The following is a 22,507-nucleotide window of genomic DNA, read 5'->3' as shown; positions in this document are numbered from 1 at the left end:
ATAGATATCATGTGTGGAGTTTTTGGTTCGCCAAACAGCAGTTGCTAGGAGACGCCATAATTAAATGAGGGGCATGACTCTCATTTAGCTGTGGCCGCGTTCGATATTTGTTCACTCATTTCCTGCCCCCACTGCTCATTCAAGTGAACTTGACTCATACGTGAACAGCAAATTAAGATTAAGAACACCCTGAAGAGCAATGTCGTTTGTTAGATTTCATAGTTAAGCAAGATAGTTATGCCACAATATATTCAAGGCATACTAAAAGTTTGGAGCAATTGTTTTTTTCCAAAAAAAAAAAAAAAAGCTCAATTACCTTGAAAGGGATTCAAGTATGTCAACACAGAAGTTGAAGCAACAATCAAATTACACCTTGGGGTGTAGTAGGGGGATGTTCAGGGCACACACCCTTTATAGTTTGAATTTGTTGTGAAATGATGGATGACAAAAATGATACAAAGCAGCTATGGGCTGATATGTTGTGTTCCCCATGTGAAATGCCTGTAAATGAAGGCAAAGTGAAAACATGTTCATTTCTGCAGTGGCTCCAACAGCACTCTTAGTCTTGATCTGACAAACGGATGAATGGCAATACAAAAGATATTTTATTTTATTGTAAAAGGGCAGAGTTGCAACAGGTAAAATAGCAAGTGATCAGAAATATACAATTGGGAAAAGACAAAAGCCTAAATGGAACAAATGAAACAGGAAATAAAAACTGAGGGGCTGTTAAGAAATGACTAAATTTTTCACAGAGGGAATTGAATCTCACACACCTGTTCATTTTCTTCTTAGCTGTACTGGATATCACTACATATGTATTTTAAGCTTAACCTAAAGATACTGTAATGAAGCTACATCAAGAAGCAAAGCAGACTGAGGTCACATCAATTATAATTCCAATAATGTATGACAACACTTTGGAGTATTACAAGCACCCCCCCCCCCCCCACACACACACACACACAAAGAAAAATACTACAGTAAAATCATGTTTGCTGGCAAATCAGACAGGAACATTACACTGGCTTCTGTATCTCATTTCACATCATTTACACTTCAGACTAACATTGCCAACAAGCAACCATGGCTGCTGTGGTTTCATATAGCAGAAATGTTTATGGGATGTCCAATTCCTGAAGATGAGGAAAAACACTAATGAAGCAAAGTTACCAGTGATTTTTTTTTTTTTTTTTTTTTTTTTGCTTTTTCTAAAAATTACAGGTCTATGTCAAGTCAGTGTGCACAATAGTGACTGCTCACACATAGAGACCATCCTATCCTCCTCCTTTGATGCTGAATTTATCCTTTTTCTACAAACTGTAAAATTTGAGACTTCTGTCCATTCCTGCAGAGGTCAGGAACTGAGCGTTCTCTCCAAAGGCCACTCCTGTCACCAAGCCTGTATGGTCTAGAATTAGAGAGGAAAAAACAACGGTAAAAAGTGGCCTCTTCCTCAGAACAAAACACCACATGACATGCATACTGGATGAACATTTGACAATACATTGGCATTCCTCCCCTCACCTGTGAAGTTAAGGACCTCAGACCACTGCTTGCAGATGTAGACACGGATGTCAGAGCCTCCTACAGCCAGGTAGGTACCACTCTGGTCAAACACCAGGGACTTCACCTGAGACAGAAAAACAATGAGAAATGAGATTCAGAGCAATGAGAGTCTGGAAAACAGAGGGATGGCAGCCAAGACGAGATCAAACCCAGTGTAAAAATGCATATCCACAGACAGGATGCATGTAGATCAACTTAATATGCTTTCCAAGCTTCTATTTCCAATTACTATCACTTTCCATCCAACCTCTTACTTTGAGTCATCTTACTACTAACATCACATAAAATCGCTTTCTTGCATTAGAGAGTGCGAAGATCAATGTCATTTTCATGTCTAGCCAGCTTCTCTCCAAAGTTAAAACAGTACACCAAGCAGCACCTCTATAATGTACTGATGGCCACATTTTATCTTGTTTCATCCACACAAACAGAAATGAAAAAGCATTAAGTTGATGTTTGTATGCTGTAACTATTACTGAGCGCAGTCACTTCCAGATGACAGAGTCATGCTAGGATGGCACTTCACCCAGCTGAGAAATAGCTTCAAATCTTTGAGCTAAGCTAACCTAACTGCCTGCTGGCCTCTAGACAAGTAGACATAGTAGAAGTCTTTTCACCCAACTCTGGGCAACTATTGAAGTATTTCATCAAACTGCTCCTTTCAAAGAAGAAATACCTGTCATTTCTTACCTCATAGTTGTTGTCCAAAGTGATGGTCTTGAAGTTCTTCAGTTTCCTCAGATCCCACAGTTTCAGAGAGCTATCCTGAGCACCTGGAACACAGCACAGGAATGTTAGGGTATCTAAAACAAACACAAAGATGAGCAGCTACACTGTGTAAAAATGCTGTTAGTAGCTCTAACCTGTGGCCAGATAGTATCCGTTCTCAGAGAAAGCAATGGAGGTGACAGGGCCAGAGTGGCCTGGGAAGTTGGCCACGTTGGTGCGCTCCTTCAGATCCCAAATCTTGATTTGGGAATCAGCCGTCCCAGTGCCAAAAATGAGACCGTCAGGGTGGAATTGAGCACAGGTGAGAGCTATAGGGGGCAGACAGAAACATTACCACCTAGAGCAAGAGGCCACTTATTCAGACTGCCAAACACACAACAGAGAGGCACGTACCACAGCCAGCACTTTCATCAGTGACTTTGGTGAGGACTCTACCAGTCTGGATATCAGAGAAAGCCCAGTACTGCAGAACAGTGAAGAAATAACACAGGCAGAAATGAGTGTGGTGATGCAGTTAACCAGAGAAGAGACCATTTGTACGTAGGTTTTAAGTATAGCATGATGTCTCTCTGTATTTTTGTCAAGCTAAACACACACAGACACAGACCTGATCCTCAGAGGAGCTGAGCAGGTAGTCTCCAGTAGCATGTAGAGAGAGTCCAGTGACACCTGCATCGTGGGCACGCACCACCTGGACACAGTTGCCCCCGGTGACGGACCACACACGGATGGTGTTGTCTGGAGATGCAGAGAAGACCACGGACTAGAGGGGGAAGACAGCAAGCATCCAAGAGAATAAAAAAAATGACAATAATGAATAAGAACAACAGATCATACTTAGCATGCCTCTGAATAATTCAAACACTCGTCTCTTTCTGAAGAGTGCAGTCATCGGCTCGGTTTACTGGAGAAAGATGTGACTGGCTAATGTTTGAAACGTTACCTGGGATGGATGGTAAATGACAGAGGTGACCTTCTTGGTGTGACCCTTAAGTGTTGCCACAATCTGCTCCTCGTTCTTGTCAAACACCACCACGTTCTTATCAGCTCCACCTGATGAACACAACAGGGTCGATGTCAAATAAAAAGCAAATGACTTGCAGTGTGTAAACAAATCACAGAAACTTTCAAAACTGAAAACTGCAGCAGAGCATTGGATGAAATCAATGTACCAGTGAGGACTTTGTTGGTGTCTGAGGGACACAGATCCAGAGCCAGAATACCAGGGACACTGGCACTATGCAGACCCTGAAGACAACAAAGAGAGTGTATGTTGATACTATGCACATCAAGTCGATCAAAACACTGTTTCAGGCCTATGATTCAATAGAAAAATGTTATTTATGCTCCAATAGAGAGAAATCCATGCTTACAGCATGTGAAGCCACTTGGCGGTATTTGCTGAGATCCTCAGCTCTAACCAGCTCCTCTGGGACAGTTTTTCCTCTCTGGAGGAATACAACAGGCAGTTAAAGGAGAGGGGCAATATGTGACACAGTACAACAATGGTTACAGATAATGTAGATAAATAAAAAAGCATTATAATACCTTCTTTCTTTCTGTAGTGAGGATGGTAGCTTTGTCTTGGAGCTGCAAACAGAAAAAAGGCATAAACACATTTTAGACCTGTCAAAGAAATTGCAAATATTATGGCCAAATAATTTATGTCACTTAAAAAAAACAACTTACTTTCTGGATGATCTCTGGGGTCATTCCCACCTGTTCACTAATCTCCATAGGCTCTCCAGCAGCACCCTGAGGTACAGAAGGCACAAATAAAGGTTGTTAGGAGACGTATGGCAAAAGATTATGATGAGCACTTCTGATGAATATCGGATCTGCTGGAAATAAACGTCAATCACTCACGGCTGCAGCTGGCTGAGAGGCTGGGACTGCCTGAGGGGCGACCAATCCAGCTTGGGGTTTGAGTGTGGCAAGAGCTGTGAAGAGGAAAAAGACGGCATAAGAAAAACCTAAAGGCTCATGCTGATGTTAAGCAGATTCTGGTGAGAGCTGCTGCTGCTGCCAACCCACCTTCTCTCGCAGCAGTGACCTCTTTGGTGAGTCGAGCAATGACTCTGCAGGCTGCATCATGTTGGTAGAGGGCGTGTGACAGCTCTTGGCGAGTAGTCTGCAGCTGCTGCCGCAGGGTGAAACTGTGGAGCATAACAGCATCCTAAAACAGAAAAAAAACAACATGGAGCTCTTACCATTATCATTAAAAGTGATATGATATAATAAAGGAAAAGACAGGGAAAAAAAACACCTCTAGCTACTGATATATTGGAAGCACTTTTGCAACTATCAACTTGGCTCATAAATCCTAGGTCGTATTAAATTTCTGATAGGGGCGACATACGATGTGTTGCCAACCCCGCAGAACCTAAGTCTCTGGGTACAGGGCGATCAATCGTGCCCACTCTGCTCAGATACAGCAAGCTTAAAGCACATTTTGTCAGGTTGTAGAATTAGCTTATCACAAGGCCGGTATACATGGCAGCATAATCAGGTGCTGAGAAGCTTAGCCGCAGGCATTGAAGACAGAAGGAAGCAGGTGAATTCTGGAAGTTCTAGAAAGGAGAGGTTAGTTGTGCAGTTTGTTCGAGAGGGGGAGAAAAATAGAGCTGCTAAGTCAGGGAGAAGGCAGGTAGGTGGCTGCCTGGTAGGGGCTGATGATTGGCAAATGCAGGTCGACTTGGGAGGAAAGCTAGTTGTGCCCCAGGAAATAGTTTATAGTAATCACTGACTAGACCTAGCATTAACTGTAGTGGCTTTAACAAAAAAAAAAACAATGCGCAACATATTTGAATTGTTCAGTCAAGACAGAATATGCATTGCAATGTAGTCTACTAAAGCAGCTGCCACTCAAAAGATTGGTACATTCTTCTCCAGCTAAGGTTCAATACGTTAAACAATATTTTTCTATCGTTTTTTTTTTTTTTTTTTTTTTTTTTACTTTCCCTCTTTGCCACATCCTCGCAATACTTACCCACTCATCTTGAAGAGACTTGAGAATGGCAGGAATGCTTGTTGCTGATGGTGCCTTTGGTCTAATAGGATGGGACACTAAAACAGAGAGAAGTCACTCATGTTTAGATCAAAGTCTTTTATCTTTATTCATTACACAAGCTAGTCTTGTTCATTTATAGCAATTTTTGTATCAAGATTCATACAGTACACTACTACAGCAGATTTTTACATATGTACAGCAAGTGCCCAAACTTACCTTTAAACATCACTACAGCTGAAACATTGGTCATTTCCGCAAATATTGAATTGACAGAACCTGGCTAAAAATATTGTAGTTTCATATAACAACCCTGCTACTGATCCTACCTTCATGGCGGTCATTATGTTTTATAAATTGAAAAGAGGTGCTGACTGATTTTGAAGGCAGTAGTTTGCGTTGCTGTTGAGTAATATTGTACTTTTCAATCAATTAGTATATACTCATTTATATAAATGGGATGGACACAATTTAAAAACACTGCATGTACTGCAATGTAATTTAACACCACCTCAAACAGCCTCCACACACAACACCTCATTTCAACAAAAACTGAGCGTTACAGCCTTTATGAGGATTTACTAGAGGCCTGTAGAATATAGTTGAATTATTTTTAGCTATGTGTAACGTCACCTAATGGATTGGCAAATAAATGCAATAGTTTACCTTTGATATCTACGAGCTGCTCCTCGCTCAGGGGTTGTCCGTTCATTGGGTCTGTCCCATTCTCGGCGATGTACTTCTCGATGAGCCTGCGCTCGAACACCTGGTTGGACACCGGGGAGACGCACGGGTGCTCCGGCACCTCGTTGGAGACTAGAATAAAATGCAGTTACATCTTAAAAACACATAATACCAACAATACAATAATCAAAAACAAGATCAATGAGCCATCATAAGAGGAAGGCGCCACTGCATGGTCGCTAACGTTAGCTAAATTAGCCAGTAGCATTAGCGCGGTGCCAAGCTAACTTACACTGCCCCCGTCATATGAATGAATCCAACTTCACTTACTTGCACAAACCAAAGACATCTTCCCGACGCAGTCCTAAGAGTCTTTTCTGAAGATTGAATTATGCTCGTCCTTTACTTTGATAGTTATTGGCGCTAATTTACACTTTACTTATGTTTTACTGAAATTGTAAGTAGCACGCTGTCCTTTCATTGCCGATACAAACGGGGCTCTTCTTCTTCTACGCTTTCGTCCAATCCCTGAGCTTCTGAGTCTCACAGGTGCTCTACTGCCCTCTACCGGCGGAAAACAGCACTGCTCTGGTGAATGCACGAAAAACCAGGGCCGAAATGACTACTGCACGGTTTAGGACTTTTACATGGACAAATAAGCAATTTTAACATGGTACCTTGACCTTTGATTGCACTTTTTGTCAGTTTTCCTAACATTTTATATTCAAACAATTCATCCCCCCAAAAATTACACATCAATTGATAGTGAAAATGATCATTTGTTACAAACATATAGTATATTGGAGAAAATAATCCCAAATCTGTGTGTTAAAGATACATTTTATTATTAGAGAGATGACATTTTGATCATCCAAAAACACCATAAGCAGCAGTCAAGCCTCTTTTGTCAATAGAAAGATTTGGTGATATTATCCTGTGCATGAAGTTCACAGATTAATTGGCTATTGCAATATTTGGTGAAACATGTTATATACACATAGCTATTACTTAAGTCACCTAAAGGGCAAATACACTATATCACTGCAAACATCAATGAACTGCAGAACAGACATTTAACATGATAATTAAATGTTGCTGCAGTCAGGAATGGTTAACATGATGGATGGGCAAGAAGACGTCAACTCTATTATTGTACTCTACTAATGCACTACCTTTTTGCAACCTTTTGTATCACATTTCTAATTTCTATGCGGCCCTAGAGACCACATTACTCTCACTATCATACACATACCACCACTCAGCAAATCAAGTGCAGATCATGTTGGTCCTGAGGGTCTGGAGGTAGTTAACAGCAGGAGATTTTCAGGAGCAGCATCAGCAGTGTCGAGAAATATGTAAAATGAGACGGGAAGGCTAATATTCAACTCACACTTCAGAAAAATCACATGAAAAAATGACATGCAATATTGATACCGAAACCATTAAAACTAAGCTAAGATGCAAAAGGCACAGGTTAGGTCTTTCTTCTTATACTCTCCATGCCTTACGCTTCTTCTTCCCTCATGTCAGCTCCAATTCTCTGTTTTATAAGAAGTTCAGTTTCTCCGAGGTGTAAACACTGCCGGATTCAGAGGTGTCCGTGTCTAGAGGCAGTGTGGAAAAGCAGTCTTGTGATGTCTTCCCCCTTTCTTTGTTTCCCTCTTTCTTGATCTGGAATTGAACACAGTCCTCAGAGGAGTGGAGGCAGTCTGAGGCCCCGGGTACCGAAAAGGTAATCCTCTTCTCTTCCTCATTAGATGTGTCCCGCTGGGAGGGAATGAGGACATATGTTTAAAAAATATTCTAGTCTGCGAGATACAAATATTAACAGCTTGAGTGGAGTATTACCTCAGTAGTTGGATTATGGCTAGGGGAGCTCCCAGCTGTTAATCTGTTTGCTTCCTGGTTCTGAGCTCTCGGAGTTGCAACCATCACCGGACTGTAACCCTGGAAACAGAAACAGCAGCACACAAGCACACACGGTTCATGCACATAGACACAATGTTATTTAACAATTTTAAGCAGAGACAAAACCTGCTAACTCTTTTAATTCGGTTAATCAGCTTTACAGTGTGAGCGGGACTGGCTCTTGGGGTCCATTTTCTTGGTGTTCCAGGCTGCTGAGAGCTAGGGTAGAAGCCTGAGGGCTGAGGGCTGCGCTGGCTGTAGTCCTGCACAGACAAACACACATAAACACATAAAACTCAGCGCAGCAGCTTCGTTTGCTTACACAGTCGGAGAGAATACCAGGGAGATCGGTATTTAGAAAACAGGAGCAGAATGTGACTTAGTAAGGAGATGGGTCACGATGAGCCGCAAGAACTGCCTGTCATAGATTCTCCAAGTGTGTGGAGCTCTAGTGGAGGGATGAATCACATTCTTTAAAGGCCACAACATATGATTCTCATCCTTTTCATACTCATCTCATCAGTGTGCCCTCACGCCCCGCATGGAGGCACCTGCATTTGCTCTGTGTCTCCACTCGTTTATTCAGGTTTACTCTTTCATTTGTCACCTGTCTCTATGTTTTAGCTGTGTGTCTGATTAGCATTCTGGCAAGAACAAAGCCACAGAAGAGACGCATTTCTGCAGGATTTTCAAAGGACAGGCATTCACTAAAAATACTGCAAACCCCATCACTGGATGTGAATCATGCTACACACTCAATGTTGCTTTTGTGTTTTCTTAGAAGTAAAGTTCCTTCATGATACTCCCAAAGGTCATAAGGTATCTGGTAAGGCATCAAAAGGCTTTTTCCAAGAAAAATTACTTGCTACAAATCCTACCATGGCAGCATTACCTGTATTAAAATATATATATATATATCCATCCATTATCTATACACAGCTGAATCCTTTGCAGGGTCACGGGGGGGCTGGAGCCTATCCCAGCCGTCTCTCGGGCGAAGGGACACCCTGGGCAGGTCGCCAGTCTACCACAGGGCTACACATATAGACAGACAACCATGCACACCACTCACCACTCACTATATATATATGTATATATATATATATACACACACACACACACACACACACACACACACACACACACATATATATATATATATATATATATGTGTATACATATACATATATACACATATACACACATATATATAATTTTATGACACTGTGGTGGCCTGCAGGAGCTCTGAGAGGGACAGAAAAAGACTAAACAAGCTGGTCATGAGAGCTGGCTCTGTCCTGGACTGCCCTCTGGACACTATCAAGGTCTGCATGAGACAGTGGTGGCTTTAAGCAGCTCCCTCAACAACGGACTACTGCATCCATTGTGCAAGAAGGAACGCTACCAACAGCTGTCAGACTATTTAACTCCAGTATTATCTAGCATAGCACTGTGTTGATGTTGTTTCACATCACAACACCACAAACCCACTGTTTGCACTACTAACACTGGCTCGTTTCCTTTACATCTGTGCAAATATCTTGTGCAATATTACAAATTGTCTACTGTGTTATAGATTTTTTCCTACTGTGGAATAGTACAAAACACTGTACTTATTGTCCATATCTGACTCATGTGCAATTCAATATGGCAATAGTATTCTTATACTCTTGTATATAATGAACACATATATAGTTGATTTTTATTCTGTATCCTTTTTTATTGTGCTTTTGATCTTTCTATGTCTCTTTTTATTCTTTGCTATCTTTAACAATTTCCCGTTCCCCGGTTCCCCGGTTTTAAAGTTTTATCTTATCTACCTCATCATCTATTGAGACACAGTTATCTCAGCCAGTGGGCGTCACAGTTATCTCAGCCAGTGGGGTCACTAACAAGGTTTTCTTGACATCCTCACCTGGATGTTGACCCTCGGAGGGTTGGCTGGTGGTGCGCGGTTCGCTCTGAGGCCAGTGATGATCTGCCTGAGGCTGCAGCTCGGGTACTGCTTCAAGAACAGGATGAAACCAGCCAGTGATAAAAACATCCCAGAAGGGACTGTGATAGACTTGAGAAGTGCTCGCCATCTGCCTCCCTTTTCTGGAGAGAGTGGAGACACAAAGAAGCAAAAGAAGGGAGCAAAGAATTCGGATACAACAGCAAAAAAACCCAAAACATTTGAACACATGCTGTCACTCACCTATCACCTGCAACATGGTGGAGGACACCAAGTTTCCATCCCCATCTCTGATTTCATACACCCCATCGTGCCTTGAGGTCAGCCTCGCTATGACGACCTCATTGATGGTGCCATTCCTGCCCACAGAGATGAGGCCCCTGTATCGCATGTCGAGGTCTGTTATCTGGCCCTCGCGGATAAGCTGCACGGGGCCACGGGGGGGTTTTGGGTCAAAAGGGCCCAGGGAGGACTCATCAGGGTATCGGGTGGGGGTAAAAATGAGATGGGTATGAGGGATAGGAAGAAAGAGGGGCAGGTTTAGAGACTCTTTGGTGAAGCGGGTGACATTGAACGAGTGCCCTGGATCCACACGCAGGACAATGAACACAGAGAGGAGTGCAGAATGAAAGGTGTGAGAGGGTGTCAGATGATATGGGAAAAATAAAATCTAAATGTTACAGCTGACAGGATCCTAAAGTAAAGAAATTCAGCTCTGAAAATTCATCCTCTCATCTTTGGCGTATGCTCACCACGGACAGTGAGGGTGCTGCGGGACATGACCTTCCCCCTGCCATCTCTCACGGTGTAGTTGCCTTGGTCCGCCTGCGTCACTCTCTCGGCCACCCAGACCCTCCCAGCCCGCAGCAGCCGCCCCCGGCCCACATTGCTGGTCTCGGGGTCCGTCCGGTTCCACAGGACGACTGGCATAGCCTCAGATGGAGCACCCCTGGGAGTAAACTCCAGCAGGGAGCCATTTTCAGGGATGCTGTGCTCAAAGTTCTCCCCGTAGTTTCTGTGGTAGGACCTGATGCATTCTGAAGCAGGATGACAGGAGTGACAGATCAACCAGAGGCAGAGGGAATGGGCAACAGTGGCGGAAAGTAACTAAGTACATCTACTCAAGTCCTAATTGAGTGTTTCAATTTTATGCTACTTTCAACTTCCACTTACTGCTCTTCAGTTTGAAATCCATTACACTGATGGTTGTTGTTACTAATTCCTTTTCACATTAAGATTTACTCATTTATATGACAAGATTAAAACACATAATGAATTATTAAAGATTAAACCAGTGGTTCACAACATTTTTTACAAGTGGGCCCTTTGGTGTCTCTTTGGTTCCCCTTTGTTACATATCAGATGTCACTTTTTCAGCATTTTTACCAAAGAGACATTTTCCCTCTGAACGTCTCAGATGGTTTCATCTATATAACTGTTTGAGGTCTAACGATGGAACATTTAACAGAGAGAAAAAACAACAAAGCAAAGATTAGAGAAAAGTTGTAAAATATGAGCATTCATTCAACATTCAAATTTACCTCGTGAGCCTTTGGAGAGAGCCTGATCCCTACAATAAAAGTAGCTCCACCTCAACCAACAGTTAAATGCTACTTACACATTGCTGTATCAGTATTAACATTAGTTATTACCATTAAAAATGTTAAGTATAATTACATATCAGCTACTGAAGAGGCCACTTTTCTTCAGAATCAGTACTTTTACTTTCCATTTTGCTGAAAACCCTTACGTAGATTTTTATTAAAGCACTTTTACTCCTAATGGGAGTATTTTTACACTAATGCCGAACAATAAAAGAGGCAGATGATGACTGTGAAAACATCAGGGATGGATTTCACAACAGAGGAAGCTCACATACCTGAAACAGTCAAATGAACGGTCTCGTACGTGAATCCAGATGACAGTTTGATGGCATAAAGTCCCTGATCATCATGGGTCACTTCCTTCACAACTAACATCTTATCCCTGGTCCACTCGAAGCGGTCGTCCTTCACCTGCAGTGGTACAGTGAACAGGTTTTGGAAATCTGCACATGCATTGAACAAATGAAAACAAGAGCAGCAAGACACTACAGCTCACAGTGGTTTTGTCCAGCAGGACACGTCTCGGCCCCTTAGAGTCTGGTGTAAAAGTTACAATCCTGCTGGTCGAGTACACCGGCAGACGAAACTCCTTCCCTGCACAAACTTGCTGGACTTCTTCTCTTTCACCTGTCAAAGTGGAAAAAAAGGTCAGCACCTCGTCAGATGATGTATTTTGTGATGTGTGATGAAATGTGACATTTGACTCACCCAGTACGACCCAACCTGTGAGGAGAGCAGAATTAGCATGATTAGTTTCTCCAGCACAACGATTAGGCCTCATATATACTGATACATCAGTGAGGAGTATGTATGGCACCACTTTCTAATGAACTTTACAATTAAACTTGTAAAGAGTTTACCTATTTTTAGGAATTAATGACTTTATTAATGGTTAATAAATCAAATCAGGCCTTGTTGAGTTTGGTAATGACCTTCTTCTGGCTGCCTCTTTCTATTAGAAGTGTTACTTTTGCTAATGTTGATCACGTTGTTCTCCTGCAAGAAATTGAGTAGGCCTTTATGGTAGTGCTTTAAATCTGTGGTGTCCCCCAAGGGTCCAATCTTAGACCAGTTTTGTTTTCTACATACTTGTTCCCTCTTTATCAGGTTATACAGAACCACGAAGTTCTCCATCACTGTTACGCAGATGAGACACAACTTTACCCTCCACTTAATTTCAACAACATTACCAACATAGCTGGTCTGGTTGCCTCACTAATATTTAATGCTGGATGCCTTCAAAATGTCCTTCAGCTTAATAATGATAAATCAGACATCAGTCATTCTCTTTGGAGCTGTGATCCAAAATTATGTCAAAAAGTCACATACCCTAGTAATGCACTTTACTTGGATATCAGTCAGAGCGCCTTCCAGCGACTCCAACTGGTGCAGAAAGCAGGTGACTGACTTACAACTAATAGCATCAAGAAATATGAACTTAGTATCCCTGTGCCAGCCTTTTTTCGCTGGCTCCCTGTTCAATGTTGCTTTGATTTTAAAAGTCTCCATATCACTTTTAAAGCATTGAAAGGCCTTGCTACAAGGCCTGTGTCCCCTTAGATCGTGGACAGGGTGTGTGACAGAAGATGACCGGCTTTGCAGTTACACTTTGGGATAGTTTACCCAAGATTAAACAGGCTACGTCTTCAAATGCTCTTTTGTAAGAAAGTTATTTTTTATTGCATTATTTGTATTTGATGGTCTTTTCATTTTTTATGGTTATTTATTTTGTGTCTAACTCGTTTTTTAGAAATAACGTTTATTATTACGCTTAGAATTTAGCTTGTTATTGCTATGATGATAATGATGATGAGTAGTGGTATCAACATTCAACTTACCCACAGTAAGAGGAAGGGTAAACAGGGCCGTGAGTAGGACAGAGGAGGACATCTTCTCCTGTGAAGACACATTACATTGTTTCATCCACAAACATGGTGGACAGGGACACACAAGAGGCTGTCATCCATCCCCTCCCTCCACTAAAATCACGAGCGGGACGTGCGATATTCGGCCAACAAGCCACACAAGGGGGGCTCGATGACAACTGTGGCTTTTGCAGGATCGATTAGTATGATGTAAATCCAAAAAAAAAAAGAAAAAAAAAAAAGATCAATATTGTCACCGTCCCATCCATGACGCCCTGTCTGCTGTTTGAAGTCATGTCCAGTCAGGTGTCCAACATGTTTCCCAGCCGATCAGCAACACATAAAGCGGCGCAGCGAACCATCAGGCCGTCAGTCACTGACAGCGTCCAGATGAACTAATAGTATGTGATGCATCTCGTCTGAACTCACCTGCGGAATGTGTGAGGAACGAGTCCACCGCTGGATATTTCTGGATATTACTGTGAACGGCCATAAGAGGATAACAACTTCCTCTGCAGAGCGCGCATGGGCATTGGTCCCTTTTTTTATTTATGGGGATGGTACGCTACATTCTCAGCTGCTTCTACGCAAGGTGCGTCACATATTGCGCTATTTGTTACCAGTTCCCGCGTCTAAATACGCTACTTGCGCAAGAGGATGCATGGATGCATTAATGTATTTTAAATGATAGAATGAATATAAGTGTGCAAATGGTGCATGGTCAACAAAAACAAGACGAGGTTATTTTTACTCGGTTAAAATAAGACTAGTTTTTTTTCTTTAAAGAACAATTCATATCTTATACGAAATAAACGCCATCCTAGAGATAATAAGACATGCAGGCAGCTGTACACCGCAGACTCCCAGCATTTTTGCCTTGTGACCCTGTGAAACGAAGCAACGTGTCTGCGCTGCGGCCTGATCACAGGTTATATCATTACTCCTGGCATCATTGTGAGCTGTTCGAACAAACGGTGGTTTTGACTCTGATGGAAGAGTCTGAGTGGCCTGAAAAGTGAAAGAATCTAGAAAAAGCAAGAATAAGAGAAAAATCTGAAACTCACGATCTTATGTAACAGACACATTTCCTCCCAGCAAACAAACGATCTAAAAAAACATCTCCTGCAAACGCCCTAGACGTCCATTATTATTATTATTATTATTATTATTATTATTATTATTATTATTATTATTACTCTACTACTACTGGGCTACTACCAGTGGTTGAAGAAGTACAGAAATCCTTCACAATTGAAAGTACTAATGTTCTCTGTGATCATGCTGCGACCCCTGACCCTTATCCTGGGGCCACAGTGTGCTCGAGCTCGTGCACGGGAGCCTCCGCTGACAGGAGCAGCTATGACGCACTCGACGTGCGGACGACGCCTCGCCCCGCTCCCTCCTGGCGTCCTTACGCAAGACCTCGCAAACTCGGTTGTAACACAGGAGGAGATAAATCTGCAGTGAGTGAACGAGCTCTTCTCTCTCAGTTGATCTGAAAAAGTTGTGCTCGGTGTTGGGTTTTGGTTGATAACTGGTTTTAAAGTCTCTCCTCTCTCTGCAGGACATGTTACTGTTGTACATGACTGTTTCCTGCGTCTTACTCGGTGAGTAGCGCACAGCCTCACAGCAGTAATACAGCCGTACAGGCTTGATCCACATGACATGTAACTTCACAGTTACTTAAAACATTGTGCTCAATAAGCCCGTCGTTGGACTGTGTGTTGAACTTGTACATGGACCATAATGTTATGTCAGTGAGGCAAACCGTGGCATTCACGCTGTGTGTCGTTAAAGCTGCAGCAACTTCCGTGTGAAATGTGTTCTCGGTAGGCTCTGCTTCTGTGTTTACACCGGCTATGAGGAGTAAAAAGTGTGCAGCTCGGCTACCGAGTTAACTTTTGCAATCACGATTAAATCAAACGGAAAACAGCGACCTCTATCGCTCCCTTCACTTCATTTCCAGAACTGCTACTTGGAGCAAACATGCCTCATTAAACGAAATAAACATGGAATTCATTAATTACATATTTGCTTAGTTTTTTAGTCACCAAGTTTTATTTAGATCTGTTTTCCGGCATTGTGCTGCAACATGGTTGAAGAGCAGAAAAAATGGGGTTAATTTAATTGAAATGAATTCAGTTTAAAAATTTAACGAAACACACATTTATATAAGCCTCCTTTGTGTTTTATTAGCATTTTATTTATGTTCTTTATTTAAATTGTATTATATAAATTGTATTATTGTATTTTAGCTATACTTCTCTGCTTGTTTGACTTTTTATTAAGTTAACTTAGACCTCAATATAATAATAATTTAACAACATGTAGGAAAATCACATGTGTAAATAATGAAATAAATTATGGCTGGATTCCATTTAGCTGCTTCAGTTTCAGGGTCATTGTGTTGTGCCTGCTGGCTCACTGTCACACTGTCACGACTCACCAGGACACTTGAATTCAACAAAGCCACTGTTGGTGTTATTAGTAGCATCTGTGCTATTCCTACCATGACAAGTGAAAATGTCAGCTGTGAAAAATGTACATCAGTTGTGCCTCCAGCAAATCCCACATTTGCATGCAATCTGTTGTGACGTCTGGGCTAAAACATGGAGCTGTTTTCTCTCAAACTACAGCATTTAGTCATCTGCACGGCTTTATCTGATTTGCTAAATTTAGTCACTCTGTCGGCCCACCACTTCGGTCCAGAATGAGGTATCTCAGCAACTACTAGATCTGAAATCTTTTACAGACATTCATAGCACCCAAAGGTTTTGTCAAGACTTTGGTGACTTTTTTTGTTGCACTACCACAGTGAGGTTCTCAGTTTTGATTTGTAGTGAAACATTTCAACAACCGTTGGATGGATCAGCACAAAATTTGTCCCTCGGAATGAACTATGATACATTTAGTGATTCACTGACTTTTCATCTAGCATTATCGTCAGATTGTCCAATATGCTGGTTCTTGACTAAAAATACTAATGACATTCCCATCAGCCTCAGCTGTGCTTTGTGCTTAGTGCTAATTTGCAGCATGTTAATACGCTAAACCAGTGTGGCGAGCATAGTGAACATCGTACCTGCTCTGCATGTGGATGCTAGCATTGTTATTGTCAGCTTGTTAGCATGGATGTTAGCATTTAGCATGAAGTCTACAGCCTCATGGAGCTGTTATCATGGCTGTAGACTTGCAGTCCTGTTGAAGCTCAAAACTCCTGTATAGTTAGCGAGGTAAGGTCATTACCTCGACTGTCACACGTCAGTGAATTAGTTTAGTACTGCCCTCATTGATTATTTTGTGGGCAGAAGAACAAATGGAACATGCAAAAACATAGGTTTACATCTGCAGCTATTATTCCACAAACAGTTTACATGAAATCATTTGAGTCGTTTACAATGTTCTCTGTGGTATCAAATTTATTGAAGATGCTGTTTTCCACGTGTCCTCAGATGTTTTGTGTCTGACTCATCCAACTATTTCTTCTTCACTTGTTTCTGATTGAAGGTTCATCTGCCGGTATTCAGTATGAAGAGGTATGCTACGGCGGAAATTTCCGATTACCTTTTGATTATACGCCACCTGTTTTCAATGGACAGCTGTACTTCACTCCGAGTGATGGGGGATCCAGGAGGATAGTGATGGATAACGGGAAGGTGAGCAGCTTCTGGTCCTATAATTTATGCTATCACCAATATTGCTATGAGAGCCACGATCCAAGATCTAGAATATGACAAACGCCTGTCCAAATGAGAGCAAATGAGGTTTTGAATGAGCACAGAATCTAATCTGTCCTGAGTAATTGTATTTGTGTCGTCCACCGATTCAGGCGCAGGACCCACGCTTCAAGGTTTCCATTGGCTCAGTTCAATTCACAGACTTGAGAGAAAGAGATGATGGAGCGTTTTCTGTCTCATTTGATGGCAATCGAATATTTGATGTCATCTCACTGAAAATTCTGGGTGAGAGTGTTACACTATACTGCATATATAAAGGCTCTGTTCTGTCAGAAAGCCCTTGTGTTAATAGGTCTTTCCATTATCTGTGTGCTGTCTTCCTGTATGCAATAAGACCACCCAGTTTTTCTTTGTATGTGCTTTTTCAGACTGTGTTGACGAGATCAGAAGGAATTATGGGGATGCATACCGCCATGATGTTCCTAGACAGGCTGAATACCTGGAGTTCACGCCGCTTCGTGCTCTGGACCAGACGAAGGTCTTGTGGAATCGCACTGACCCTCAGACTAACAGGAGAGGCAGAGGACCGGTGAAGCGTAACATGTTGGAGATTATCGGCCTCACTCAGGCAGACAGCGGCTACTACAACTTCAGGAAAAAAGACAACACTTTGCTGTCGAGGATACTGCTCGCAGTGGAAGGTGATGTCAGGAACTTGCATCTGCATGTGAGCTTTTAAGCTGCTGCCTATCTGATGGAATGTAAATCTGCTCTTTCTCACACATAGGGACCTATAGACGCTATGATGCAACGGTGTCTAAGCGGCTCTTCATCAAAAATCCAACTGCTGCTGACTCCTGGACTGTGACTTTAACTCCTGAGGGGGAAACGGAACCCAGAAGATTGATAAATGCAGGCCAACTGGAATGGTCAATGTCAAAGCTTTTTGCAAGGAGAATTACGCTTTTGCGTGATGGCATAGAGATTTACCCTGTGGAAAGCATAGACTCTGGCACCTTTGAGTTCAGAGACCCACAAGGCAATTTGGCCCAGACTGTGCAGGTGGAGGTAGTGTATGGTGAGCAACAGCACTTTTTTGTAATGGAAGAAAAATGCATGAACAAAACAGATACGGATGAATCAAACTAATCCCAACCCCCGCCCTTCTCCTGCTCTGACAGAATCTGCTCCTACATTTGTCTATGTTGGTGTTGGTGTCGGGATTGTCTTTGCGGTGATTTTCTGCTGTTGCTGCGTGAGAAAGTGCTGTTGTAAAAAGAGCTCTTCTAAAAGGAACGAGTCTGCTCCTCAGACTGCAGCCGCACCTGCTGTGTATTACCATGTAAGTACTTCCTCAAATGGGCAACTGGACCGACTGTTTATACGTTTTGCTATTTTTACTTCAGTATCCTCATTCCAATTGCAGGATGAGAATCAACCTACAGGCCCAAGTTACTCCGGTACACATGCTTCAAATTACTCTTATCAGCCGATGAATCCCCTTGTCTCTCGAGAACCTGCGACTACCTCCCTTGGGCCGCCGGTAGGTGTTGTTCAAAGGTTTTTGCATGAGGGGAAAAGGTAGCTGCATGCTGATGTTCTGAAAACAACGGAAGGTTGGTTATTGTCAGCATGGTCAGCAGTTGGAGCTGTGGAAGTGGTTGTGACACACAGGACGTGGATTCAATTTAAGTGCTGTAAAAAATAAGTTACATCTGTGAACTTATCCTTATCCCACTGACCTTAAAGAGATCCATCCCTAATGCGCTTCCAGTGTAAGTGCTGGGGGACAAAATCCACAGTGTCCAAAGTTTATCTGAAGTTCATGTGAGGCTTCAGCCGTCTCACTTAATCAAATCAAGTGCGTATCTTCCAAAGTTACTGCCTTTTTAGGACTACATTATGGTTCCTTCGACAATGCTGTCTTGCACAGAGGGACAGTAATAGAAGGGGAAATCACTGATGCCTCATATTGGATTCATCTTAATTTCTGAATGCATTTTGCAAAGAACGCCTGTGGATTTTGTTCTATCACTTGCATTCAGTGACATTAGGATGGGATCTCTTGATTGCCAGTATGAGTAGGAGGAAGACAGGTGTCACAGCAAGGGAAAATAGTTTCGTAGTTCGTATGAGCACCTGACTGTTGTTTTAAGACAGATTTGAACAAGTTTGAACCTATCCTTTGACATGATTGCCCCACTCATAACTTCAAATCAAATCTCAACACACATATTTATCGGGCCAGTGTGACTGTCTGTGAAAACAAATCACCTTCTGTGACTGTACATTAAAATCTGATCATTATCGCCATCATTATGTTCATTGCAAATAAATGTCCCTGAATCCATTAAGAGATCATAGAAAAAAGACACTGCAGAACCTGCCTTAGAATCATCTAATTTTAAAGTTTTTTTCATTTCAAAGTAATCCAGTTATGGCTGTTTGTACATCTAGAGGTACACTGCAAACAGGAACTGCTTGTAGCTAATTCTGCATATTTTTTAATGGTGCCAACTGTATACAAATATAGGGATCTGCATGTCTGTGTTCTCTATCAACCATGCAATATATCGTCCTTTTCCCAGCACTGACTCACATGCATTTGTTTACCTTCCAGGTGTACAACCCAGTGAACATCCATGTGAACCCCCCTCAGCCCGAGGTACACAAACAAACATACAGAATTCCCTCTGAATGCATGAAATGCTGGGACATCAACGTCTTCTTGCATACAGTAAATCTAATTGTCTTGACGAACAAGATTTGAACGAGGATTCTCTGAATGCTTATTGGCCCTTCAAAGGCAAACACTGACCTTACTGGCACCGTTTCATCAACAGACACACACTTACCCTGTTTGTTTGGGTTTTTTTTCTGGTTCACCTCTCTCTCCAGGTTGCAGCTCCAGGAGGGCTGGGAGCCGCTCCATCTCTTTCGCTCGGCTCTGACTGCCACTCCTCGGACCCCGAGCCAAAGTTTGAGCTCAAAGGACTGGCCTTTCCCTCTGCCCCCCCCCTCAGCTCAGACTCAGCTTTCTGTGATGTTTATACCTCTGATAAACTCAACTTTCTGTAAGGAGCACGCTGAAAATTCGAGTGATACAGAGTCGAATTCAGGGGTGTTCTTTGTGATGAGCTGGAACACAGCCATTTCTGTCGTTGATTGTAAAAACTAAGTTCCTGCAAACCTGCAAAGTCGTGGAGATAGGTGCACAGAACAGGGACCTCGTCGATTGTTAGAAACAAGATATCCCTCACACAATGCTGACACACAACCGGACTAATCATAAGCTAGCGTGGGCTGTCCTCTTTCTTTCAGTATAAACATACCCACAAAGTTTGAGGCCAGTATAGTATTAATAGTTTTTATCTATTAACTCTTGCCAACACTGTTTGTAAGGTTGTAGTTGACAACAAAGTAGTGGAGTAATACTAGCACATAAATCAATTTTATGCCTATTCCTACAAATGATATAGTATTTAGCAATTTTTTAAATGTTCCCATTTTTTTCCTTTTTTCTCAGGTGAGGAAGAGTAAGGCTCATTCTGTGTAGCTGTGTTTCTGCCATAATCAGGGCATCTGTATGATATGTGTGTGCGCCATAGATTTAGGTTATAGAAGTGATGTGACTCAAACAGGGGTCAGACTGACTTCAACACTCATGGAGATCAAACCACTACACTCACTGAAGCCAGCTTTACTTTTATACTGTTTTTATATGGTTGTTGCAAACCCTTATTATGTGCCTTCAGATTCATATATCAGCATGTCTGTGTGGTTTTCTATTATTACATTTTGAGAAATTATATACAATATTTTTTATTTGTTTTGTGCTGTGTAAGTAAGTTCCACACCTGAATACTGCCACACTTGTACTTTTTGCGTTCATATGTAGATCTGCTGGAGTTTCATCCATAAGCTCTTGTGCCTTTGAGAGGTTGTTGATCAGGGTAGTTTGCCAGCTGATTAGGCCATGAAATCAATGTAAAATAGTGATATGTGTTACAAATATTTGTCCACATTAAATGCAAGGATGTGTAGCTATACTTTGACTTTCACATTTTAAATAAGTTTGGCCATTAATTGAACTGCCTGGTGGATTCCTTCCATCCTGTACACCTTTGAAAGAGACCATTAGCCAGATGAACCACAGATTGCAGTGGTGGTAAAGTTACAGGCTAGGCATTGAGAAAATTAATATAATGTATTATCAAATTTAATCTGAGCCACATTTTTTGCATCAACATACAGCATTGACACCATAATACAGTAATAATGGGAAAAATGTGTTTAAATAAAAGATTTAAGCAAATAATAAAAAAGGTCTGCATTTAAAATTTTCTTTCACAGTTTTACATTATAGTTAAATACATACACTAATGCTTTCAGATGCAACATATTTATGGTCGAGAAATTATTGTTCTGACTAACTTCATGTCGCTGTTAAAGGCCCCAAATACCCATTTTCACAATATGTTTCTTTTACTGAACACTGGGGTCCTACATGACTGTTTACGTCCAGAAGAAGTTAAAAGAAGTTTTGTTATTTTCCATGAAAGATTTCTTTTTATGAGGTTTTGTTTTGGTCTTCTAACTGGTTTTAAGTGTAAGGGGATGATGGCTTCTAGCCGACACATGTTTGTATTTTCCTCCACAATAGATAAAAAGACTTTGTATCTCTGAGTGCGAGTGTTTTTTTGTTTTGTTTTGTTTTGATCCTCACAACGACTATGCACTGGATATAAGATTGAAATTTGGAGTTGAGTGCGCTGCTGGTTTTTATTTCGGCCGCTGGTGGAAAAAGATCATGTCAGTTCTAGAGTATCAGTCACAGTTAAACAATACCCACAGAATACTGTCTGAGTTTGTAGCTGTGAAACTGTTAAAGGGATAATCCAGCAATTTATTTTGTGTCTTTTTTAAAATTGGAGGACATTGGAGACACAGATTTAAAAAAGAACAGTTTCGAAGGATCCAGCAGAGGCCGAGATATCCTGACTTTGAATCCCTAGTATGGCTCAAACTACAACAAACTCAAACACTGGATCCTACATTTCCCATAGTGCAACAAGACCCTCCCAGGCCAGTCAGTGGCCACATCTTTAAAACTCAGCGACCTTGACATTACCTTGACCATGCAGGCTTTCTGTAACAAAAATGAAGTTCGGGAACCCTGGTGACATCACTGTGACCTCATTAGGGGTTATTATCTCAGACTTGACAAAACTCCTCCAGAGCCACAGAAGAAGACATGTGCAACTGTTTTCACAATCTGAGCTGTACTAATGTTGAATTAACTGATTTTCATATGTAAACTTGCTGAAATGTGTCTGAACCAAGGTGGTTGACTGACCGACAGACAGACATCTAAACCGACTTGTCTTCAGGGCTGTATTAGTTTGCTATAGAAACATGAACGAGTAACATCCGAGCGGGGCCAGTCCACGGCCGGAAAAAGAGCGACTTCCCACAGCACGCAAACGCATCACCAGTACCTCCAGATACGC

The 22,507-nt window shown here is 41.8% G+C and overlaps 3 protein-coding genes across 3 annotated transcripts; 1 reads left to right on the top strand and 2 right to left on the bottom strand.

Moving 5' to 3' along the window:
- Nucleotides 1-582: 582 nt before the first annotated feature.
- prpf19 (pre-mRNA processing factor 19) lies at nt 583-6,488 on the bottom strand. Its single transcript, XM_041944258.1, has 16 exons — nt 6,320-6,488; nt 5,972-6,121; nt 5,288-5,364; nt 4,333-4,474; nt 4,165-4,238; nt 3,988-4,053; nt 3,847-3,888; nt 3,672-3,746; nt 3,471-3,546; nt 3,242-3,351; nt 2,906-3,061; nt 2,692-2,761; nt 2,433-2,606; nt 2,260-2,342; nt 1,528-1,633; nt 583-1,411 (listed from the first exon to the last, which is right to left on the bottom strand). Exons 1-16 carry the CDS (start codon nt 6,336-6,338, stop codon nt 1,314-1,316), a joined length of 1,518 nt encoding a protein of 505 aa, XP_041800192.1. The 5' UTR covers nt 6,339-6,488; the 3' UTR covers nt 583-1,313.
- Nucleotides 6,489-6,882: 394 nt separating this feature from the next.
- Nucleotides 6,883-13,818, bottom strand: LOC121611860. The gene is made up of 11 exons (XM_041944572.1): nt 13,750-13,818; nt 13,294-13,351; nt 12,164-12,178; nt 11,952-12,082; nt 11,731-11,866; nt 10,604-10,888; nt 10,095-10,433; nt 9,813-9,994; nt 8,059-8,160; nt 7,838-7,936; nt 6,883-7,756 (listed from the first exon to the last, which is right to left on the bottom strand). Exons 2-11 carry the CDS (start codon nt 13,343-13,345, stop codon nt 7,535-7,537), a joined length of 1,563 nt encoding a protein of 520 aa, XP_041800506.1. The 5' UTR covers nt 13,346-13,351; nt 13,750-13,818; the 3' UTR covers nt 6,883-7,534.
- Nucleotides 13,819-14,726: 908 nt separating this feature from the next.
- On the top strand, nt 14,727-21,683 carry LOC121611590. The gene is made up of 10 exons (XM_041944211.1): nt 14,727-14,783; nt 14,885-14,927; nt 16,828-16,976; nt 17,150-17,282; nt 17,426-17,698; nt 17,785-18,075; nt 18,179-18,339; nt 18,424-18,540; nt 19,618-19,662; nt 19,896-21,683. The coding sequence occupies exons 2-10, from the start codon at nt 14,888-14,890 to the stop codon at nt 20,073-20,075; spliced, it is 1,389 nt and encodes a 462-aa protein (XP_041800145.1). The 5' UTR covers nt 14,727-14,783; nt 14,885-14,887; the 3' UTR covers nt 20,076-21,683.
- Nucleotides 21,684-22,507: the final 824 nt, after the last annotated feature.

This window comes from Chelmon rostratus, chromosome 9, assembly GCF_017976325.1.
Source record: "Chelmon rostratus isolate fCheRos1 chromosome 9, fCheRos1.pri, whole genome shotgun sequence".
Classification (NCBI taxonomy): Eukaryota; Metazoa; Chordata; class Actinopteri; order Chaetodontiformes; family Chaetodontidae; genus Chelmon; species Chelmon rostratus.
The sequence above is the reverse complement of the archived record's forward strand: the minus strand, read 5'-3'. Positions and strand labels throughout refer to the sequence as shown.